This window comes from Protopterus annectens, chromosome 2.part0 (genome assembly GCF_019279795.1).
Source record: "Protopterus annectens isolate FY-2018-M chromosome 2.part0, PAN1.0, whole genome shotgun sequence".
NCBI classification, from domain to species: Eukaryota; Metazoa; Chordata; order Ceratodontiformes; family Protopteridae; genus Protopterus; species Protopterus annectens.
In genome coordinates this window covers 1,136,159,582-1,136,185,016 of record NC_056728.1, presented here as the reverse complement: position 1 = coordinate 1,136,185,016, position 25,435 = coordinate 1,136,159,582, and the positions used below count along the sequence as shown (strand labels likewise).

Sequence of the window (25,435 nt, the reverse complement as noted above, 5' to 3'; positions counted from 1 at the left end):
GAAGTTGTCGGATAGGAGGAAAGGGATGGATCGAAGAGTTTTGGTTTCTTCTTCAGTGTATCTGACAAGACCATAGGATCTAAAGTCCTTTTAACTGATTTCTCTGAGGACCTGCAGGATACAGAAGAGGTGCTCAGAGAAGCAGGAGATATCTTTTTTGGTTTCTCTTTAGATGCTCCAGAGATAGCTTCGTCACAAGAAGTCTTTAAAATAAGTTTATTTCTATGATCTACCAATGCTCTAGGGTTGAAAGCCTGGCAGATCACACACAGTCTTCCTGAAGGTGAAGAGGGCCTAAGCAAAGATCACACAGCACGTGTGAGTCAGAAATAGGTATTTTCTGACCACATTTTTTAAAGCCCGCTGGCCTTTTTTCCTTTTTAGCCATAGCACACAATCAGCAGATACAACAAAAATAAGCAACGGAAATAAACGGTGAGAATACAACTTGAATATGTGTGTGTGTGTGTGTGTGTGTGTGTGTATGTATATATATATATATATATATATATATATATATATATATATATATATATATATATATAAATATACACATACACACGTGTACACACATGGATCCCCTTCACTACACCGACACGCCACAAAGCTGACACCCAAAACACAGACACCAAAAGACCGAAAACACACAATACCGACAACTCACAAAACCGAACACTATAACACCAACACCCAAAACACCGACACACAAAACGTTAACTACACATTACACATAACTATACATGCACTAACCTTAACCCAAACCCTAAAGTCCGACACAACAGCACACTTACCCTACCCACACCCTAACCCTAACTCACTTAACCCACCCCTAAACCTAAAGTCCGTCACTATCGCACACTCACCCTACCTGCACCCTAACCCTAACTCACTTAACCTGCTCCTAAAAGTACAGTCCGTCACTATCGCACACTTACCCTACCTGCACCCTAACCCTAACTCACTTAACCCACCCTTAAACATAAAGTCCGACACTACCGCACACTCACCTTTCCCACACCCTAACCCTAAATCCCTAACTATCGCACACTTACCGAGTTGCGCTCACACGTTGCCCATGTTGGTGTTTCGGCTGTCGGGATCTCACCTTGTCGATCATCTGCGTCGTCGGTCTTCTCATGTCGGTGTTTTCAGTGTCGGTGTAGTGAAGGGGACCCATATATATATATATATATATATATATATATATATATATATATATATGCATACATACATACATATATATATATATATATATATATATATATATATATATATAAAGAAAAGATTACAGAAGAAAAGGTTTTTATTTATTTTTAAAGAGACTAGAAAAAAGTTGAAAAACTATGAAGGTAGGTAAGACTATGCAAATGTATCACAAAAAAGGCAAGTGAGAGAAGAAGAGGAAAGAAAGATACTAACAATAGTATCAACAGTACACTAGTATAAAGGAAAGGAATTAAAAGGGGCATAAATTCAGAGAAAAAATTATGAAAAAAATCACTTTCTATTTAGTAGCTCGAGAGACAATGGAAAACCACTTCTTTCATCTAGAGGTGGCAAACGAGATATGAGGCAATGGGGGTTGGTGCATTTTGGGTAAGGGAGAAGCTTGACAGTTCAAGATTGCCATAAGCTTTTACAATGGCCAAGTTTGATTCGAAGGCTTGGATCCAAACCCATCAGTTGAGGAAAAATGAAAATTGACATCAGATCTGATAATATGAAAGGAAAGTGCTCAACAAATTAAATGTAGTCACAATTTTTTTCAGTTAGTAACATTTTGGGACAATTCCAAATTACATAACAGTACTTACCATATCAGCCGAACTGTCAAGGAGCAGTTCTGCTAAAGTAACTGTTCAGAGTTCCTCTTCTGCCATCTTTTACTTAGCTATAGTTCTCTCTCTCTCTTCCATACAGAGTGGTAAATGTACCTCTCCTACTAGTGGGCACTTTGGCATCGCTCAACTTGCAAGTGCATGCCTACCCCTTGTGCTCCTCATACTGATGACATATCTTACGTACAGCAATGTCTTGTACATATCTAAATAAAACCAGTATAGCTGTTTGTACATCCTCTACTGTGAATCCTGGGGGTTTATACAGTGGGCAAATGGAAGAATCTTAATCAGTGAAAAGCAAAATCTTGGAAGCCCACAACTGGAGAAGGTCAAAAGACAAAAGCTTAAAAGCCAAATCCTGTAACAAAAAGGCCCAGACCCTGGAATGATGGTCCGAGAAATAGTGTCTGGTAACATGTAAAATGATGACCAAATGTTTGCATTACTCTATTCCACTTTAGTACTCTAGCGTACAGAACATTAGCTGTGACTGCTATCATGCTCACTGAAAAGAGTTCAACTAGTTAACATCTAACAGACTGGCAAACACCACTGTCATGAATCTGATGTCTGAAAAAATGCACTGTTCTACAGGTGTTGGTGACACTGGATCTGCTGAAATCAGTCAGCAGAGCTGAACCCCCAAAGTTAACCTACCACCGGAGAACTGTCGATTTAGGGCATAGTGTCAGTTTCAGTAGTACATATGCATGCATCCACCCTACTGGTGAACTAGAGTTTTGTTTTCACATGCAAGCAAGTTAACCCTCCTCCTTACACACACAAATGGAAAACTGACAGAAAAGCTACAAGTCGTAAGGATGCAATCGCAAAACTGAAGGGGAGATACTTGATACCAGCTAATAATTAAAAAGATTATGTTCTGTGAGTCACTGAAACAATAGAGGTATATCAACAAATAATGTGACTAAATCAAAGAATGGACAGCAAGCAATTTTTATTAATACTTCATTCACTTATTTCAAATGTAGTCTTTCAGAAGATCAATTGTTTATTAAACAATATGAAATTATGTATACTATTAGTGTACTTGTACATTAGGCACTGCCTTAAATTTTGGTATACACTGTGCAGCGATCTAGATAGTAAATATATAGCAAAAGTAAATTTTCTTTCAATATGTGGTTATTGAAATTCCAGGAGAATTCTTCTTCTGACTACTGCGAGGTAGACTATGAGGAAGTTGAGTTCTTTGGCAACATGACTGAACACTGCAGACCAGTCTGAAAAACAAAGATAAGAGATTACAATACATTATACTAAACTATGTGCTACTACAGGATAATGCAAAATCAAACACAAAAGGACACTGATAAAATTATGCAATACACTTCTGCCCAAATATATTTTTCATGGTCTCCAAAAGGAACTGAAATATAATAACTATTTTCTCCCAGTAGGATGAAACTGCATGGAAAGTTTGTAGCCACAGTACTGCCATATCTCCAACCATATACATTAACTTTTTTTTGGTAGTGGGGTTATTTTTTTCTTCCCTGTCTGCAGACCATCCAGCCACTCCACCACCAATTTTGGGTGAAAGCATGGCTGTAGCAAGGCTGTCATCCAGGCAGACATCAGTGGTATTTTGCATAGCAGTCCTACACCTTTTTATGGTACATATTTGTTACCTCTAAACAAGATGTCTCCTCCTCAAGGTTGACTGTTGGGATGAATTAATGGATCAAAAATGTATTTGCAGATCAAAAAAATGAATAAATGAATGAATCAATCAATAAAGACAGAAAATCAGTGATGTACTGCAACACTGTTAGCCTTCTCAAGTAATAAAATAAAAGTAAAAATTACAGTGGTTTTGTATAAAACTTTTAAAAACAAACATTAACATCACTTTTGTTTTCTCCTTTTCTTTCTCAACACATAACACTAATACGTTACATCCAGAATGTTATCGAGTTTGCCATTTAAAATGCTAATTAACAATAATGCCACACTGCTAGACTAAAATGATAGTTTATGGATTAAACATTTTAGAAATGAACATTCTTTATCGGACTCAAAATACTACAATATAAACAGCATAGCCTTTTAAATATCCCCTCTAAAATCACACCTAACACCAACCAAGGAATACAAAGGTAAACAAATGAAAAAGGAACAGCTTCATTCAGGACTTAAATACTGCTTAACAATTTCTTAAAAAGCTAAACATATATTCTATCAAACTTTAAGTTGCACTTTAACAGCTAATAGCTTCAAGCTGAATTTAATACAAATATTATTTAAAACAAAGCCACTGCATGCACCAATGCGCAACTGCCCCCAGTGCATGTTAACAATCATGTTTTAATATCAACACCCCACTCAGTTCTATACGACTAACACCTGAAAGTGAACACTTTCATATTCCTTACAAATGTTATAATGCACTTCTAAAACATTTCTAGCACCTTTTGATACAGTGTGTATGTGTGATCCCTAACTCTTTCATGCAATATTATTTCAGTTTTCCTTATATAAAATATTTTACATTCATATAGTGCAGCATAAATAAAAAAGTTCCATTGTCTACTTTTAAACAGCATTTAACCTGTTTTTTATGGATTTATAAATATAGCAGTTTGTTAGCTATAATTACAAGTACTGCAGCTTTTAAATGCATATGTACCTTGTACCCTCATTAGTCATCAGCATGTTTTAAATAATTATGGTTATTACACCATCCCCTTATTTTTTTTTCTTCTTCTGTATGTAAACTGTGGAACTCAGCAACAATTTCAGCTATAATGCAGTTACTATACTATACAATTTTATCTTACCTGATCACATATTCTGTTGCATTACACATAGTGGTATATCTACTCATTGTAAACTTCCCCTTCTACTGTACTTTTTTATAATAATTTTGCTCCGTTTTTGTGGTCACTGTAGAACTTCCCTGTTTTCATCATTCTCCGTTTTGATTTCTTAACACAGTATCCAGATACACACTATACAGCACCCTTTTATGTTCTACTCTCATGGCTTCATTAACATACTCTTTTACTTTAGTGTTATGAACAACCCCAAAAAATGTTTTTTTAACATATCACGGGTGGCAACTATTTTACATCAGCATCTCACTACCATCAACTGGATTCTTACAGAGGTTACTCTTTACTCCAAAATATACTACATCCAAAAATGCTACCGTGTCTCTATTCCATTTGTATGTCAGAGAAAGGGGTTAAAACATTCTCTCAAAATGAAGACTGATTATTCTGCCACAAAGCCTTTTTTTTTTTTTTTGCTAATGATCATAAAACAAAAAATGTTGTTATACATTTCTTATAACAGTCATTGGACCCAAGTATGTAAGTCTCCTAATAACCTAAATAAATAACTGCATCCATAGCCTGGAGCCATCGGGGTTCCTTGACAGTCTCCCTTTGTTGTAAATGCACTCTGCCTTCAAATTTGAATACAATGCTTCACAGAATGTAGTTTTGCAACATTGTTCACACATTTATAAACGTCTAATCATACTTCATAAACAACCATCACCTGCCAAGCCCTCATCTTGGTCTATGCTGGTGCAGAGTGATGTCTGCTGTCACAAACACAATATCTTCTTCCATAACCACTTCCCTTGGCTGCAAAAAACAGCCTAGTGTCCTTAATATAGCCATACATTCCCAGAACTGAAGGCTTAATGACAGAGTAGAGGAAGACTGACACAGCCTCAGTTATATACTCTTTCAGATGCTATTTACTTAAAATGGGTGTTCAGTCAACTTTTTACGTATTCAAAAACAAATGTAAAGTTGTGTATGGCACAAATGAAACCAAAAACAAATATATGCCAAAACTCAACTCAAAGCAGAGGTAGAAAGAAGGCTGATAATTTATTAAAAAATACACTAAATCATCAGCGCTTTATTCCATAGATAGAAACTTTTTAAGATTAAATTAATTTTTTAATAAATTATCACCCTTCTACCTCCGTTCTGAGTCAAGTTTTGGCATATTTTTGAACTTTTTATGTATTTTTGGGAGCCCATAAATGTATGGCTTCTTAAAGCTCTTACACAAAGATAATCATACAACTCAGATAACATGCCTTCAGTTAAGCAATCCATCAACTTACTTTTGTAGTTTTCCTTTATAATATTCACTGTTTCATATGATCATAAGAAGTTACTAGGCTATTGGCTCTGAGGCCCTCATAAGCCTAGCTAAAAGTTTAGCCCATGTTTAGATAAATCAGCACCTGATGCCCCTGTCCAGCAGGGACACAGGTGGAATCCCAGGGGTGTATTTTCTGTTTTCCATCCAGTCATCCAGGTTGCGCTTACAAAGGGATAATGAAGTACTCTGCTTGACATGGAGAGGAAGTCTATTCCACAGAAGGGGGAGTCTCTGGGACACAAATCTGTCCCACCAACAAGTCCTATTAATGTCACAGACCAGGTTGAGGTCACACATGTGGGTTACTTGGGTGGAGCTTGACTTGCGGGTATGCAGCAGTTCCATCAAGGTGAGGTCTGAGATTGCTTTGTATGCCAGACAGAGGTCACCTCTGAAGGACACGGCTTTTAGCCTATCAGTGTAGGGTAGATGTTTGAGGCCCTGGATTCTCCTGGTGAGGAACTTCTGTGGTCTCTCCAGCTGCTGCATGTGCTTTTCAAGGTACAAACTGAGGGGAGTGTTGTACTCAACAATTGGCCTTACAAGGGAAGAATAGAGGGATGTTATGACCTCCTCGTCCCTGGATGAGATACCCTTACTTATGAGGTGGGCCATGTAGAAAGCTTTCTGTACAACGGAAGCAACATGGTGGTCAAAAAGTCAGGTTGCTATCAACCTGGGTGCCCAAATCCCTCATGACTGATTGCGTGCTTAAGACATTATTATTAATGTGACAATATGTGGGGACGTCACTCTCCCCAAAGGGGATGATGATGGTGATGCATTTTTTGGCATTCAGTTTGAGGCCATGTTTCTGGCACCAGTCATTTGGTTGAGACCCTCTTGGAGGATGTCCACATCACTTGGGGAATTGATGACCATGCCCAGCTTGCAGTCATCTGCAAACTTGGTCAGCCATAGCCCACTGATTTTGGCCTGCACCTCAGAGAAGTATATGCCGAATAACAGAAGCCCCAAGACTGATCCCTGGAGTATGCCTGCTTGAGATGGCTTCCCCTATTTTGATCACTGCCTATCTTCTTATATATCCTGGAGACCAACAGTACATTTACATAGTCATTAAATAATATTCTTTATCCACTACCACGACTTTAGCTCCCTTGGCTGGTATGTCAATATTAGCTCAAATATATCCCAAAGTTTTTCCTCTCATTTCAATTTAGAATATAACACATACTTAATCCTACTGAATCTCTTTAAATCAGCTTCACATATCTAGCAGAATAACTTCACTGCTGAATGCCCTGGGGAAATAAAGGCAGATGTCTTAGGACATTATTCTTACATTTTTCATTGTACCATATCTTCACACTGAAGTTACTAACATATAACACAAAAAGCTAACAAAACATTTCCTTTATTAATATAATTTAAAGGATTAAATGTTGTACCAAAACCTAAGAGGGCTATTTCATTACCACCCAACTCAATGCATCAAATTTAAAATGCAGTCAGTTACCTGAATTTTCTCATAGTTTGGGTTTACCCAGTTTTTTCCCTTTCTTTTGAAATGTCTTTAAAGAGGTACCCTCAATCATTCTGCCCTATCAGTGAATGAACATTTTATTTTATTCTCAAACATTTCTGGCAAGAAAGGAAATTCTGTTTCATCAGTAACAGGAATCGTTCAAGATACAGAGGGTATAACTTTTTCCTTCACCAACTCTAGTAAAAGAGTTAAATGTGATAACTCACTCCATCAGTTACAATTACCACAGATTTTTCAACCATATTATTAGAAACCACTAAAATACTGCATTCTTTATTTTCTGTGCTTTTTGCCATTTGCAGCACTGACATCGTTTTTCTTTCTATAAAGCCTATGCCGCACATTACTTACACCAGTTTTACACTTGTTTTCCTCATGCTTCTTCCATCTCAAAATATGCCTATTTTTAAAATCTTCCTTGCACCTTTTAAACTTCTTGTTTTGTTGGCTTTCAGTCTCTCATCCACTTTTTAAAGAATTTCAAGTAGTCTTTCACATAACTAGTTAAACTCTGCATCATTCTGTTGTCTCATGACCTTATTCTCTATTGCTTTAACATCAGTCTAACAATGAATGTGCTTTCATTGTGCATTTATCAATTAGCTGCATGTACTTCGTACTAGTTTCAAAGTTTATCATTTGCCATTCTCTTAAAAATTCAGTACCATCTGCTCCTTCTATGGCTCTGTTTACTACATGTGGGATATGTTTCATGTTTTAATAGCCTAAAATGCATTTTTTATGTAACAATCTTTGTTAACTTCAACATTTCTCTCTCAGCTAAAATAAGTAATGTTTAAGGGGTGGTATTCATAGTCCAGGGCTTTGCAGTTATATAATGGTGATCCGCAAAGAGCAGCACTATCTGGTATACAAACCCTGGACTTTCAGGATGACCATGGAAATGAGGAAGACTTTTTATGAACATGTCCCCCATCACAAAAGCATAACATGATTAATGTATAAACAACAGGGGGACAAGCTGGTATGCAGTTAAGGGGCTTTACACATATGCATATGAATTTGATTCATAGACATGACTCTATAATGGGCTCATTTACATACAAAGTGTGCAAAAAGCCCTGAACTTGTGCCAGTAAGCAGCAGTTTTCAAGGAAAATATGAAGATGCGAGAGGAGATTAGATGGTAGTTGCACATACCTGGACATTTTTACTAAAGGGGTCGCTAGGGTAAATGTTTCATTTTGGTGCTTGTGTATACCTGGACATTTTTACTAAAGGGGTCGCTAGGGTAAATGTTTCATTTTGGTGCTTGTGTATACCTGGACATATTACTAAAGGGGTCGCTAGGGTAAATGTTTCATTTTGGTGCTTGTGTATACCTGGACATATTACTAAAGGGGTCGCTAGGGTAAATGTTTCATTTTGGTGCTTGTGTATACCTGGACATATTACTAAAGGGGTCGCTAGGGTATATGTTTCATTTTGGTGCTTGTGTATACCTGGACATATTACTAAAGGGGTCGCTAGGGTAAATGTTTCATTTTGGTGCTTGTGTATACCTGGACATATTACTAAAGGGGTCGCTAGGGTAAATGTTTCATTTTGGTGCTTGTGTATACCTGGACATATTACTAAAGGGTCGCTAGGGTAAATGTTTCATTTTACTGCTTGTGTATACCTGGACATTTTACTAAAGGGTTTGCTTTGGGAAATGTTTCATTTTGGTGCTTGTGCATACCTGGATATTTTACTGAAGAGTTCACTTGGGTAAATGTTTCATTTTGGTGCTTGTATATACCTGGACATATTACTAAAGGGGTCACTAGGGTAAATGTTTCATTTTGGTGCTTGTGTATACCTGGACATATTACTAAAGGGGTCGCTAGGGTAAATGTTTAATTTTGGTGCTTGTGTATACCTGGACATATTACTAAAGGGGTCGCTAGGGTAAATGTTTCATTTTGGTGCTTGTGTATACCTGGACATATTACTAAAGGGGTCACTAGAGTAAATGTTTCATTTTGGTGCTTGTGTATACCTGGACATTTTTACTAAAGGGGTCGCTAGGGTAAATGTTTCATTTTGGTGCTTGTGTATACCTGGACATATTACTGAAGGGGTCGCTTGGGGAAATGTTTCATTTTAGTACTTATGCATACCTGGATATATTAATCAAGGAGTTGCTCAGGAAAATGTTTGATTTTGGTGACTGTGCATACTTTGGTATGTTAATGAAGTGGTTGCTTGGGTGAATGTTTCATTTTAATGCTTGAAAATACATGGACATTTTAATGAAGAGTTCACTTAAGGAAATGTTTCATTTTAGTGCTTGTGCATACCTGGACATATTACTGAAGGGGGTCACTTGGTGGAAAGTTTAATTTTAGTGTTTGTGCATACTAGGACATGTTACTGAAGGGGTCACTTGGTCGAATGTTTCATTTTAGTTCTTGTGCATACTACCACATGTTACTGTAAGGGTTACTTGGGGAAAGGTTTCATTTTGGTGCTTGTGCATACCTGGACACACTCCTGAAGGGGTCACTTGGGTGAATGTTTTATTTTGGTGCCTGTACAAATGTTTCATTTTGGTGTTTGTGTATACTAGGAAATGTTACTGAAGGGGCTGCTGGGAGAAATCATTCATTTGTGTGTCAGGGAAGTGCTTGTGGATAAATTGGCAAACAAGTTCATGAATTACAACTCCGATATCAAAAGAGAAGCATCCCTTTTAGCAATGGATGTATGTATCACAGGGATGTCGGACTACGAATAGCAAAACTGCCTCAGTAGCCTACTACGCTTTACATTTCTCATTTGTATGCCATTATTTTTAAGGACTTTTGCATTACTGTTAATGGCCTCTATGAAACTCGCCTTCATTACACTTATTTGTAAGCATCAGAAATACCCCTATCACATTTGCACAAGCGACTATGAATACCAAGCCAAGATTCTGTTCTTCCTTACTTCGCTGTTGTCCTGTTTCTTTACTTTCCACTTAAGAAGTTGGGACAGCCGAAAACTTCCTCGGAACTGTGACACCATTATTTTAGTCAACAGCACATTAACAATAACCAAACACAAGAATTCCAGTGAAATGTTTCCTGTATTCCTTGAACAAATGCAGAATCTTAACACTAAAAAAAGATAATGTCATACACTAGCATAAACAGTGCTTTATTGAGTAAACCTTTATTAAAAGAGGTGATGACAGAAATGTTTTAGTATTGCATTATAAATTATGTAAGGAATACGAGTGTTTTCAGGAGTCAGAAGTTACGCATTACAGAGAATGGGGGTTGTGATGTTAAACACAACTGTTACAAGCAGAAAGCCAGTAGAAACTGTGTTTTGCTGCCTACAGAGGCATAAGTTTACATGATAAAATGTGTGTTAAATCCATAGTGAAGCTAAAACACTATTTAAAATCTGACTACATTTTTTTAGGTTTTTAAGAAGTTTTGAAGAGTATTTAAGCCCTGAACAAAGCTGTTGGCTTCTTCTGCTTACCTTTCCATTGATTCACTGATGTTAGTCGTGTGATTTTAGAAAAAAGCTTTAAAAGGCTGTGCTGTGTGTATTTTAATATTTTGGGTCTGATGAAAATGCAATAGTTCAAAAATGTTTACTTAACAAAAGTATTATTTTAATCTAGCAGTGTGATGTCCTTGTTTTGTGCTGGACACTGCTTTTTGCTCAGCACAGGAGATGTTTTACTGGAATAGTTTGCCAATAACATTCATAGGTTGGAGCCTTTACAAGCCTAGCCCACAGGATTACCCTGGCATCGTGCCACATGACCTTAGTTCCCAGTGCCTCTGTCAAGTAGAGCCACTGGAGTGATCCCCGGGGTGAATTTTCTATTTCCCATCCACTCATCAAGATTTCTCTTGAAGAGGGCCAGTGAGGTGCTCTGTTTGACATGTATAGGAAGTCTATTCCATAGCATGGGCAGTCTCTGGGTTATGAACCTGTCCCTCTACCACCTCCTGTTGATTGCGATAATGAGGTTGAAGTCTCTGGAGCATGTGGTGCGGAGGGAATTGGGATTTCTTTAGATGTAGCTTTTCTAACAGAGCTGGGTGAGACATGGCTTTCTAAGTCAAGCAGAGATTGCCTCTAAGTAGGCGATATGAGAAAGCAAACAGTTGGAGTTTTTTGAGTTTGTCTATATAGGACAAGTGTCTAAGGCCTAGGATCCTCTTTGTGAGGTACTTTTGCATCCTCTCCAGTTGTTGCAGTTGTCTAGTGAGGTACATACCAAATGGGGCACTGCACTCGATGATTGGCCTAATGAGGGAAGAGTAGAGGGAGACAATGACTTCTTTCTTCCTGGATGCAAAACTCTTAGTAATGAGATATGCCACATAGAAGGACTTTCTCATCACAGTGGCAATGTGGTGGTCAAAAGAGAGGTGTGACCAGATCTCTTATAACGCCTTCTGTGTTTAGTGGACTACCATCCATGTAGTAATTCATGGGAAAGTACAGTTGTGTACACTTACCATAAATGTAGATGTTCGAGTGTATTCACTGTTGCAGTCATTACATTTTAGATGCTCCTTTACAGCAGGACCGCTTATTTGGCAATAAGGCTGAAGAAGTTCTAAAAAAGATGGAAGATAAAGCTAAATCTATGCAAACTGTGAAAGGTTTCTTACAATTGCAACCTCCTAGATTTAGTAGGCATTGGCCTACTAAGAACTGGTCCTTTCCAGCTCCTTCCAGAGCCACTACGGCCAAACCCAGACATTCCAAAACCACCAGGTTTCACTCCCAAGGGACTTTCAGAACTAAGCAATGGGGTGCTTCCACTTCCAAATCTGGAAACAACAAGGCACCACCCTATGGTAAACAGTCTCAATGACTTCCCATTGAAATTACCAAGCACATTACCTCTTAGCTGCCCCTTTGGGGGGAAAACTGGCTCTTCATTCACGAAACTGGCAACTTATAATCCAGGACAATGGGTTTTAAATATAGTGTCCCAGGGATACAGATTTCATTTCCACACACTGCCAACTCCAAATGGGTGGCCAGACCTGCCCCCAAATCAGTGGGCAGAGGCCCAGAAACAAGTACTATCCCTCATGAACATGGGGGCTATTCAGCCGGTACCAGAAGAGGAAAAGGGACAAGGTTTCTATTCCAGACTTTTCTTGGTACCCAGAAACGACAAATCATGGCGTCCAATTCTGGACCTGTCTACTCTAAACACCTTTCTGGACATTCCAAAATTCAAGATGCTGACTCTTCACCACTTACTTCCTATGCTAGGCAAGGATGCCTGGTTGGCAACTCTCGACTTAAAAGAGGCTTACCTGCATATCCCAATCAGGGAATCTTGCAGAAGATTCCTACGCTTCAAAGCAGGCTGCATGCATTATCGGTTCTCTGCACTGCCCTTTGGCTTGTCTACTGTGCCCAGGGTATTCACAAAGTGCCTGGCTCCAGTAATTACATTTTGCAGGCAAAGAAATATTCAAATATATCCATACCTGGATGATTGTCTAATTCAGGCAGACAACCAGGCCATTCTTCTAAAACATCTGGAGTTTGTAAAAAGGTTTCTAACCTGTCTAGGGTACACCATAAACAAAAATAAATCTCAACTGGTACCCTCTCAAAACATTACATTCCTGGGTGCAAGCTTGAATACAACTGCCCAGATGGCTTTCTTTATGGCAAAAAAGCAAATTCATTTGGTGACTTACTTCAAACAGGTGGCCACAAAAACCCTGCTATCTGCAAGGTAAATACTGCAAGCCTTGGGGTTCATGGCCTCATGCATTCTTCTAATTCCATATGCAAGACTGCATATGAGGAAACTTCAGTGGTACTTAAAAAGTTTATGGAGTCAACATTGTCACAGCCTGGAAACAATGATTCCTATCATACCTTGCCTTAAACAGAAAATGATGTTGATTTCTGACTGTGTGGAGAATAAAGATTTGTAGGATTTATTGCATTCAGCTGAACAAGTTGGCAAATATACTTTTTACAATGTTGTTTTGATTTCTTAGAGGCCTCTTGTAGGGCTGATGTTACTGGGTCTGTGCTCAGAAGGCATGCTAGGCTTAAGGAGCAATTTCTGCCTGATCATGTTAAAGCAAAACTTTTGGATGCTCCTTTACAGCAGGACCGCTTATTTGGCAATAAGGCTGAAGAAGTTCTAAAAAAAGATGGAAGATAAAGCTAAATCTATGCAAACTGTGAAAGATTTAGGCAAGGTATGATAGGAATAATTGTTTCTAGGCTGTGACAATGTTGACTCCATAAACTTTTTGAGTACCACTGAATTTCCTCATATGCAGTCTTGCATATGGAATTAGAAGAATGCATGAGGCCATGAACCCCAAGGCTTGCAGTATTTGCTTTGCAGATAGCAGGGTTTTTGTGGCCGCCTGTTTGAAGTAAGTCACCAAATGAATTTGCTTTTCTGGCATAAGGAAAGCCATCTGGGCAGTTGTATTCAAGCTTGCACCCAGGAATGTAATTTTTTGAGAGGGTAACAGTTGAAATTTCTTTTCGTTTATGGTGTACCCTAGACAGGTTAGAAGCCTTTTTTACAAACGCCAGATGTTTTAGAAGAATGGCCTGGTTGTCTGCCTGAATTAGACAATCATCCAGGTATGGATATATTTGAATATTTCTTTGCCTGCAAAATTCATTACTGGAGCCAGGCACTTTGTGAATACCCTGGGCACAGTAGACAAGCCAAAGGGCAGTGCAGAGAACTGATAATGCATGCAGCCTGCTTTGAAGCGTAGGAATCTTCTGCAAGATTCCCTGATTGGGATATGCAGGAAAGCCTATTTTAAGTCAAGAGTTGCCAACCAGGCATCCTTGCCTAGCATAGGAAGTAACTGGTGGAGAGTCAGCATCTTGAATTTTGGAATGTCCAGAAAGGTGTTTAGAGTAGACCGGTCCAGAATTGAACACCATGATTTGTCGTTTCTGGGTACCAGGAAAAGATTGGAATAGAAACCTTGCCCCTTTTCCTCTTCTGGTACTAGCTGAATAGCCCCCATGTTTAGGAGGGAAAGTACTTGTTTCTGAGCCTATGCCCACTGATTTGGGGGCAGGTCTGGCTACCCGTTTGGAGTTGGCAGCATGTGGAATGAAATCCATATCCCTGGGACACTATATTTAAAACCCATTTGTCCTGGGTTATAAGTTGCCAGTTTCTTGAATGAAGAGCCAGTTTTCCCCCCAAAAGGGGCAGCTAATAGTAAGTGCTAGGTAATTTCAATGGGAAGTCATTGAGACTGTTTACCACAGGGTGGTTCCTTGTTGTTTCCAGATTTGGAAGTGGAAGCACCCCATTGCTTAGTTCTGAAATTCCTTTGAGATTGAAACCTGGTGGTTTTGGAATGTCTGGGTTTGGCCGTAGTGGCTCTGGAAGGAGCTGGAAAGGACCAGTTCTTAATAGGCCAAAGCCTACTAAATCTAGGAGGTTGCACTTGTAAGAAATCTTTCACAGTTTGCATAGCTTTAGCTTCATCTTCCATCTTTTTAGAACTTTTTCAGCCTTATTGCCAAATAAGTGGTCCTGCTGTAAGGGAGCACCCAAAATGTAATGACTGCAACAGTGAAACACGATGAACATCTGGGTTTATCCCAAAAGAGATGACATATTTTTTGGCACTGAGCTTAAGGCCATGGTTCTGACACCAGTTGTAGGTCTCAGAGAGGCCTTTCTGTAGGATGTCAACATCACTTAGGGAGTTAATAATGGCTCCCAACTTGCAATCATCTGCGAACTTTGTCAGACGGCATCCCTTCGTGTTGGCCTGGATGTCTGAGAAGTAGATACCAAACAGGAGAGGACCCAGGACTAATCCCTGTGGGACTCCACTCATGATTGGTCGGCAGTCTGACTTGGAGTCAGCTACCTTCCCACTGTGGGTTCTATCTGTGAGCCAGTTTGCAACCCACCCACTGATATAGGGGTTGATACCTAGCTTAGTGACTTTTTCTATGATTCCTGAGTGGGGAATGGTATCAAAGGCCTTGGCCAGATCAAGGTAGGCTGTATGAACCATCTTGCCTTCATCCACAGCTCTGGTGACTGACACAAAGAAGTCAACCAAGTTAAGCAGTCATGACCTACCCTTCCCAAAACCAAACTGTGTGGGATCCAGAGTTTGGAGATTCCCTATATCCTTATTTATTAAGTCCATGATGATGCGTTCCATAGCCCTGCATATCAGACTTGTCAGGCTAATGGGGCAATAGTTCCCAGGGTCTGTAGTCAGTCCTCCTTTATGGAGAGGGATAACTATAGCAGTGCGCCATTCGGTAGGGACAAAGCCTGAGGTGAGGCTGTGATTGAACAGGGCACACAGGTGAATTGCCAGTTCACTCTGTTGTTCATGTAGAACACAGCTAGGGATATTGTCAGGTCCCATAGAAGCTGTATTCTTGGCCTTGGATAGTGCTGTTTTAATCTGTGTAGCAGTAATACTGGGTGCCTGGCAATCTACTGGTATTGTGATTGGTCCTTTGGGGGGGAGGGGTAAAGTTGGCATTGAATCTTTCAGCCAGTATATTGGCAATATCTGTTGGCTCGGTATAGGAGGTACCATTGTGTAGTAGCTCAGAGCAAATCTGGGTATTGCCATGGAGATTCTTTACATAACTATAGAAGGCCTTGTGGTTATCTTTACTATCTGCTACAATTCGACGATTTTTTTTGACGATATTACTGGCTTCACACTCCCATATCCTATCTAATAACCTGCAACAACTAGAAGTCAAGCATACATTATATATAAATCTATGTTTAATGTTGACATTATGCATTTTTAAATGAAACTTTCTGATGTCATTTCAGAGATCATCTACACTTTCTTAGACAATTCTAATACTAACACTGCTGAACTGCATCCAGAAAAATCTAATAGAATAATTACCTGCATAATTTCCTTCTGTTTTCGTAACACAGCGTGTTAACAGAATGACAATACAAGACACCCAGGTATGGTTGCTAGAAAATTAATAGTCTCTTAAACGCAACAGGAAAACCATTTTCAAATGAAGGTGTATATTTTATGATATATTCTCTAATGAACTGTAGAATTAATTTAATTTCTTGATGTAGTTTTGTATAATATTTTAAGGGTCCTGAATACAAGTTAAAAACCTGTAACAAACTGCAGGGGCAAAGGATTTCTCCCTTGGGTCGTAACGGAACTGAAAATGTCACAAAATGCTCAAGGTCATTCCCTCTTATTGAAAGAGTGGAAGGAGTTAAATCAGTGGGTCACTTTGGACCACATGAAGTTAATTTTATGGAAAGGTGAAATTGAAATGGCTGAGGCTTAATGGGAAACCAACAATCTGAACAAATGAATAGACTGCTGCAGGTCAGGTTTTCTTTCTACTCAGAACAAAGTATCATTTAGTATTAGCTACTGCAGCACTATATGAACACAGAATCATTCTGATAGCTTGCTGATTTTAATGTTTTCAATTTCTGCAATACAGGAGGATGACCTTACAAGTATCTGATGATGTTTTAATGCTCTTTAGCCTTCCTAGGACTCATATGGTAGTTAAATAGGCTAACCAACTAAAAAAGTAAATTCCTGCAAGATGAGGATTATCAAAAAGACAGTGTTTTCCGTGGTCCAGTTTTAATGACTATAACCAGTTTATTTCCAATATGGAATACATCAATATTCATCAAATCCTATCCACTAAAACTGTATCTGAGACTCAGAACATCAGCTGTAATGAGACAGCATAAGTTCTGCATTATTTAAACCAGTGATACTGACAAAAGTATTACACCACTCATCTCACTTGAATTGCAATGAACAGTAACTACAAAGAAGCTGTGGTAGCATTTTCGCCTCACTGTAAGACACTGTCCAGTTCGATTCTCAGCTACAGCGTCTTCTGCGTGGAGACATGCGTGAATGGGCGTACCTTCATTGAAGGTTGTACATCAGGGCTGGCAACTCGGCACGTAAAAACCAACTGCCAATCATTAGCGGACCGGAGTTCTGCTGTGGCGACCCCTAACCAGGAAAAGCCGAAACAACACAAATCAAAAGAAAGACAAAATCAAGTCTGAACGACAGGTTAATTGCACAAGTAGCCTCTAGAGAAAGGTGCTAAACTACACTAGTCAATGTTAGTTTGAAACTGAATTCAGTACGTTTTTTGAAAGTGCTTAAATTTGACTGACTGACAGGAAGACATGGCTGAGCCAGTAAACAAATTAAAGACTTTTAATTATATTTTAAACCTGAAAGTTACTTTTAAAGATAATCTCATGGTTACTGCAGTTAATGTTTACCAAATATCAAGCACATTCATCCTGGTTTCACAATTAGTAAATGTATATCAAAGCTCATAGATCGTATAAACATTTTAACATGGTAGCGTGAAACTCTAATGATAAAAACACATTATACAAGAAGATAAAATAACATTGTCATGCTAGGTGAGTGTTATGGCTATCATGTACAGAAGTGTTAAGCAATGCACGTGTAGACAGAGACACAGGCAAAAGTCACATCAACACAGCATACACTCTCTATCAGGTCTATATTATAATCTCGAATTCTGACAATATCGAATACAATACTGTTGACACGAGATTACCGAAAGTGCACAACATCGAACATTTAAATGGAAATCTCTGTAAGGGGAGATTTCCATTTACTTCAATGTTATGCGATCTCAGAGCTGGTATACTTAAGTAGCGGGGGATGTGGAGGATGCAAGGGGGCTTGCCCCCTGCGTAAACGCTTTAGTTTTTATTTTTTAATAATTTTTTATTAGGATTCGATGGTTTAATACTTCGATGTATAAAGTTTGATCTTTATGCATTTGAAGTATTAAACCTTTGAGGTTATAATATATACCCTTCTCTATCCTGTATGATCTACAGACTTCAGGTAACATATTTGATGATTTACATGTTAATTTAATTGTGCAGATTCCAGTGATACGTATTTTATTAACTTTACCGCAAATGCATCTACATAAATCTCCATTCATGTTCCCTGAAAAAAATGAAGAAAAACAACATGATAAATGTTTAGCATCCTGCCGAGTCTACAGGAGAAAGACTTTCATATGGAGTGGAAATAGCACAGAGATTCCTAGTAAACCTCCTCCCCTTATAGGTCTATTATACTTACATACATGCCTTGTCTTGAGAACTGCACAGGCAAGCTCTCCCATAACAATAAGTACAAACATTATAAGAGTGGAAGATGACTTTTTTTAGTAAGATAATGGAAAAAAGAAAAACTTGCTGATCTCTGGTTAAATCAGTAAAAAAGAATAACAGACTATTTATTCAGCAAAACTAGAACCGTTTCTTTAGTATGATGCGTCAGCATTCAGCACTTCAGTACTAGTCTTATTTGTGTACAATAATACTTTGATTTTTAATAATAAAAATATGGATTGGTTTTATTCAACTAGAGGAAAGGGCAACTTGAAAACAGCTGTTAAATCTAATCTCTAGCATAAAATGGGAAAATTTTAACTATTCATTATAAGTTAATTTTCTAGTCAGTGATGTGAACCATTGCAGTACTACCTGAAGTGAAGTATCTAACAATGCTTGTTTTCACATTTAAAGACAAGTTAATTGCTTTATTTTATCACCTTATTATTCAAATTACTTCAAACATAAAGCCAAGTAACTTATTTGTATAAATTTCCTTTTAGAAATAACATGGTTTGACAGCAGTGAAATGATTCACTTTTTTAACTTCTCAATGTGTTCCGTGAATCTGATCTGTTATGTAAAACAGAAAAAGTGAAGGGACAGCTCTCTAATTCATTTGTGATAATTATTTTCACATTTGGGATTTTATGTTTTTATTAATAATTGCCATTAAAATGGCATGCATACCTTCAAAGATGTCCAACTGTAGTTATGAAAGAGTAAAAAATGTTTAGAGTTTGGACTCAGAACTGGAACACTAGGTGAAAATAAACCAGAACTGCAGTGGACTGAAATGAAGGTATAACTCTTATTTAATACAAATTATCTTCAATCTTAAGTGATCATTATTAATATTAACTTTAAACTATTGATGTGGTGACGATCAATGACTGAAGTAACAAGTGTGTGAAGAAACACTGATCTGGTGTGAACAACGAGAAAAATGTGGACAATCTAACAAAAGGATTGGATGTTTGAAAGCATTTTGTTTGAATATTTAGTCATAACTCTTAGAAATTACTAAGTATGTCAAATATTTGTTCTTAGAAATTATGAAATACTAAATATTTCATATGTCTTCAAACAAACAAATCTTTTTAGAACTAACTGCATTGTGTGTTGATGACTGTGGGTTAGTTACTATGGTATATATTCCCTGCTTCATTTTGTTGCTGATGTGATGGATTTGTGCTTTTGAACGAAGCAAAAAAGCAGCACTGCTGGATTAAGTAGATATTCGGCTCTGAACTGTCTCCTTAACTGTATAAATGCAGGATCTGGTGGGTAAGATCAGGCCTATGGTGCTCATATCAGCTAATTACCTGCTCTTTTGTTGTGGTTGCTTCTGAGACAGCTATGATACTGGATACCTGTAGGCTTGCTTTCTTGCCTGTACTTGTTTAGCACAGTCCGATGGTTCCAGGTTGAACATGCTCTTATGATGGGCATGTTTATGGATTGAAGAGACTTGTTTCTTACAGGGATGCTTACACAGTCTGCTGCATACATTCACTGTCAAATTTAGGATTAGTAGCAGTGGTGGTGCTGCAGTAGCGTTGTCGCCTCACAGTTAGATGTTGTCCTGTTCGATTCTCAGCTAGAGCGTCTTCTGTGTGGAGACACACGTGAATGGGCGTACCTTAGTTGACGGTTGTGCGTCTGAGCTGGCAACTCGGCACGTAAAAATCTACTGCCAATCATTAGCGGACCGGAGTTCTGCTGTGGCGACCCCTAACCGGGAAAAGCCGAAAGACACAACAACAACAAAAAAAGATCAATGTAAATACTAAAATGGAAATAAATTACTGCATCTGGAAAGACAAGCTTGATTTCACATAGTACTGTTAACATGATGGCTGACATAAGATTTAGCAGCTGACTGTATTTATTACAACTGAAATTTCAAAAGCTTGTCATTGATTCACTATACATTACATATTACTGCAGTTAGCTTTAAATGCTCTGTTTAGTATTTCAAGAGTACTAGTTTAACTTGCACAATACTACTTAGTAATAGGCCTGGAGTTAAAAATGCAAAAAAAGAAAAATGTTGCAGATGGATGTTAGAATATTATGACTAATTGTAAAAAATGATAGGACTGTAGAATATTGAAATGAACTGGAAATAAATGGAAAAAACTGGAATGAGACTGGAATGAATGAATGATAATCACTAAAACTTGGGTTTAACAGGTGCCAGTCTCTTCTTTATGGGCCAAATCCTCTTGTACCTTTCAAAATAAAGTCTGCATACACTTTAGTTCAGTTTAGAATGCTTTATTGTGTACAGTTGTTGTAGATGTCAACAATATTCGAATGAAATCTTAAAGTCTGCAGCTTCTGTACTCATTATACTGCCCATACAGTCTGTACTCAGAAATGTACTGTCTCCAATAAAAGTGCTGATAATGACAATTATGTCTGTAACTTCTGTACTCATATTCTGATCCTCCTGAATATTCTGGAATGCTGGATATTTGACCTGACTTCTGCACTCATACTTGAGTGTCTGGACTGCAATGACTTTCTGCACATCAGTCCAAACTAATAGTGTCTGGACTGCAATGACTTCCTGCAAATCAGTCCAAACGAACTGTGTCTGAAGTATCTCCTAATACCGAAACCCTATAAATTTGTACATGCTTCTTTAACCCTGGTCCCCAAGCCTTGTACCATACAAAACAATGTGTTTGTACTCAGTGTACTCACATTCTCTTCTTATCAGGATTATTGACAGAAGGTTATTTTCACTGATGGAAAGTGCATTCACAGAAACTGTATACACACCATGAAGGCCTGCTTTAATATGGCTGTATTTCTAGACTTGTGCAAAGAGAAAAATGTACTTTTGTCTAACAAAATACATTTAAATGAAACCTTATCTTACACTAATGCTACAGGATAACAAATTATCCAAGGCTGGTTTATCCGATTATTTTATTAATGCACTGATCAATCATATCGGCTTACCTAATTAAAAAGGTCTGAATCTTGTACATATTTACTGCATAATAATTTACTTCAGGACTGTATACAACTGATATATGTCATGTTTATTTCACATTCGTTTTAAAGCGAGAGGAGCAAAATAGTGAAGGAAAGACAAAAAGAACCAAAGAAAATGGAAGAGACAGAGAGATGAGAAAGAAAGGATAAACAGCAGCAATAAACTGTTATGTATAATTACTGGAAATAAAGTGAATAAATAAGTTAATTAATGCACTGAAACATTTATTATAATGTTTATGGCTTTCCTAACTTCCTTTGTTTGTACCACTGAAGATGTGACGAATAAATGGGGAACAGAAAGAAACAACAACAAAAAGGATGAAGGCTACAGAAAATCTGAAGATGAAGGCTAAGCAGCGTTTCTGAGTTTAAAGATGGGTTTAGAGTTTCTAGATCAGACATACATAAGCTGCATTTTTTTTTTATTTAGTAATATCTTGGAACTTGCATTTAAACACTAATACATAGAAGTCTACAGTTTTTACAAAAAAAGCACATAACATATACATTACATAGTATGGTATACAAGTCTCATAACATACAGTCATTTTTTTATAATATTCCTGCAATATTTTTTTTTTTAGCAGAAATAAGTAACGTGGGATGGAAACTTTAAAAAACTAATTAGACCTGTGATTCACCTTCCCTGAAGCGAGATAATGAAAATTAATATGGTGATAGGAAATTAGAAATAACCTGATATCACACATTTTTGTCTTTATTCCATAGTAATTAAAGTTGGTGATTATGGAAAATACTTATACAACAGAGGGAAATGATATAAAGTTTTATCCTAATTGAAATGAATAACAAAATAAATTAAAATATGAATATCTGGTGATAGCAGGACACGTTTTTTCCACCTTCTTATTCTCTGTCTTCATTTACAACATCAACTACAAATGTTCTGCTTTCAGTTATTAATAGATACACTGAATATGTAAGATATCAAATTCATTATTTAATACAAACACACAGAAACAAACAAAATGATGACAGCTGTGTCTGATTTAAGTTTTATATATTCCTACGCATGAGGATAATGTGGTAAACATTATATTTATTATACAGCCAAGAGTGGGTACAGGACTACAGATTGTTTGACCAAGGTTTTCCTACTTAGACAATGAAACTTTGGCTTCCAGGATGAAGAGTTTTAAGGCTTCATATGCTAGGATGCATCAGCAACAATTCTAGGATTTGATGCATCATTTAAGTCAACAAAACATTTAATTTCACACAGAAATTCTGTATTGTTAAATTCTGGATAGAAATAACTGCTGCCTTAACTTACAGTATGTGTGGAATATGCATAAGAACATATGTTATGACAGCTTTGAAAGGAATTTCATTAAATGTTAAGCATTTAAAAAGTGGTTAAAAGACACTGAATGAATACCTTAAATGAAATAAATCTGACTATTTTTCTTTACAAGAAATGCACAGATTAGACAAATATATTTAGAAAGTATGGTACTGTCATAACAAACTCTTTTTAGAGAGAAACAAGGTTGTTATTATTTTATGGAAAAATAGCTCAATTATACTCAAAACTGTTTTCCCATTTCATGAAATGAAGGGGATGTTTACTGTCATAAGAACTGAATTATTAAAACAGACTCCTTACATTAGCTAATATCTACGGGATACCAAGACTTAGAGCAAAAATTACAAAATCAATACTTAGACATTTTATTAAAAACTTCTGAAGGCAATTTGATTTATAGGAGATGACTAATCATACTGTTGACAAATCAAATGCTAGTGCATATAAAGAGCCTAGAAATCCTCCTTCAGTGAAAGCATTACAAAAACTGTATCACTCTATTAGATGTAATGGATTTAAAAGTCTGTGAAGAAGGTATTACTCTTATGTTTATGGCACACACTAACATATATAGATTTTTTTTTACTTGTAAGAAAGTAATCATGAAATACTTGTTTAGAGTTTGCTTAATGTCCTTTGTGAAGTAACACTGCTTTTTCATTAATTTTGACTATAAACTATGTAACCCTGGAAAAAAACAGACTACCACCACAGTTGATAAAATTCAGAAAATTTAATGAACAGTTAGATAAGGAATTACAGATTTATTCACAATGGTAAAGTTAAAGTATTATTTGGTATTTTTTTAAAATATTATTTGTTTGGCAGAATCTCAAACTGGTGCCAAAATAAAATAAAATAATAATCACGATGACAAAAGGATATAACTTATGCTAAAATTAAATGTTTAAAAGACAGAATCCACATCTATCCACTTAGTAAAGATGTCAATCACCACTGAATCATATAGTTGCAACAACTTAAGCAAGAAGACAAACTGCACTCATATTCCAATACTGTGAAAGGTCTTCATAGACTAGCAAATAAAATAATTACTAGGTCAAATTTAATAAACATATTCAAATTACAGGTAGAGAGAAAAGGGTTTGGAATACTGAGGGTATACTATTTGCCTAAGACTTCTTATGAAAATATTAACAAAGAAAACAAAAGATTACATGAAAATCATAAGAATCCTTAAACTGAAAAAAATATCTAGTGAACATTTTAAAACCTTTCTTAAGCCAATAAACAAAACAGGAATATTTGGACAAATTATACAAAAGCTGAAGGAAAATATAGCTCCAGTAGTAGATGAGATAAAACATGAAACAAGTTATCCCACTCCCCAAAGATTATATCACTAATAAAGATTTTTTTGTTATTAAAGCACCAAATAATAGTATAATTCTCCCCCACATAAATACAAAATGGCAACCCAAATATTGAAATAAGACAATAATCCAAGTACACCGTTCTTCTTACAGAATAATTCTATTATATATTAATTATAAAATGTCCAAAATAATGCAATTTAGCAGATTAAAATTAATTAATGGTGTCTTCATTAGATCAGTATTAAATGGGATTTATAATTTCAAGACAATATTAAAAAGATTATGCTGATCGTTTATGTGAAAGTTAATAGTATAGAACTAGCTATTACTAGTCCTGACATAGAAAAAGCTTTTGGCTCAAGATGGAATTATTTGATTAATGTGTTAGGAGTGTATATAAGGGGTGGATATGTAATTGTGCATTTAGTACTCTGATGATGCCCTGAGGTTGATGGGTGAAAGTGCTTAGTACCATGTCGTTGTATGTACTTGAATGTTTAATAAATCAATTTTAATGGTTCACTGTGTGGCCTTTCAGTTTAACAGTCTCGATCCATTTTTCAAGCTTGTACCCTTTGCCACTCAGTGTTCGCTTGGACTGATTTAGTGTCAATGATCCACTATTATAGTTCGTTACACAGTGTTCTTAATTACATCAGTTGATTTATTCCGTTTTATCGATTTATTTTGGTTTTATTTTGCTTACTGCCTTTTGATTACCACTACTGATTTCAGCTTTTTGATTAGTCAATATCACACAATGCCTGATCAAGGCTTTGCAAGATAGAAGCGAAAAAAGCTCCAGTGAAGCTGAAGTATTAGTGACTGAGTCACAGGAACGGCTATATACTCTTCACTCCACCCCAACTACAAGTCCGACACGACCGTCAGCTAGCAATGGTTCAGCGAGTTCTATTGGAGGAGGCATCAACACAGGAAGTGTTAAGTCTGGAGGCCCACCGCCGAACTCAGCTTCGAACACTAGGGACGGACACAATGGAGGGTCACACGGCGTAGCAGTTGGCACTGAAAAGAATTTCATGGATTTAAAATTATTTTTAGCGGCACCATCTCTCAGTAATGAACGTTATTTTAATCATA

At 37.1% G+C, this 25,435-nt stretch overlaps 1 protein-coding gene across 2 annotated transcripts in view; it reads right to left on the bottom strand.

Moving 5' to 3' along the window:
• Nucleotides 1–2,782: 2,782 nt before the first annotated feature.
• LOC122793375 (methylthioadenosine phosphorylase) overlaps nucleotides 2,783–25,435 on the bottom strand; it is a 1,037,156-nt gene continuing 1,014,503 nt past the window's right edge. For both annotated transcript variants that reach the window (XM_044061328.1, XM_044061329.1), the window contains exon 8: nucleotides 2,783–3,085. In XM_044061328.1, the coding sequence (XP_043917263.1) occupies nucleotides 3,035–3,085 (51 nt within the window). In that variant the 3' untranslated portion in view covers nucleotides 2,783–3,034. The remainder of the gene's footprint in view (nucleotides 3,086–25,435) is intronic.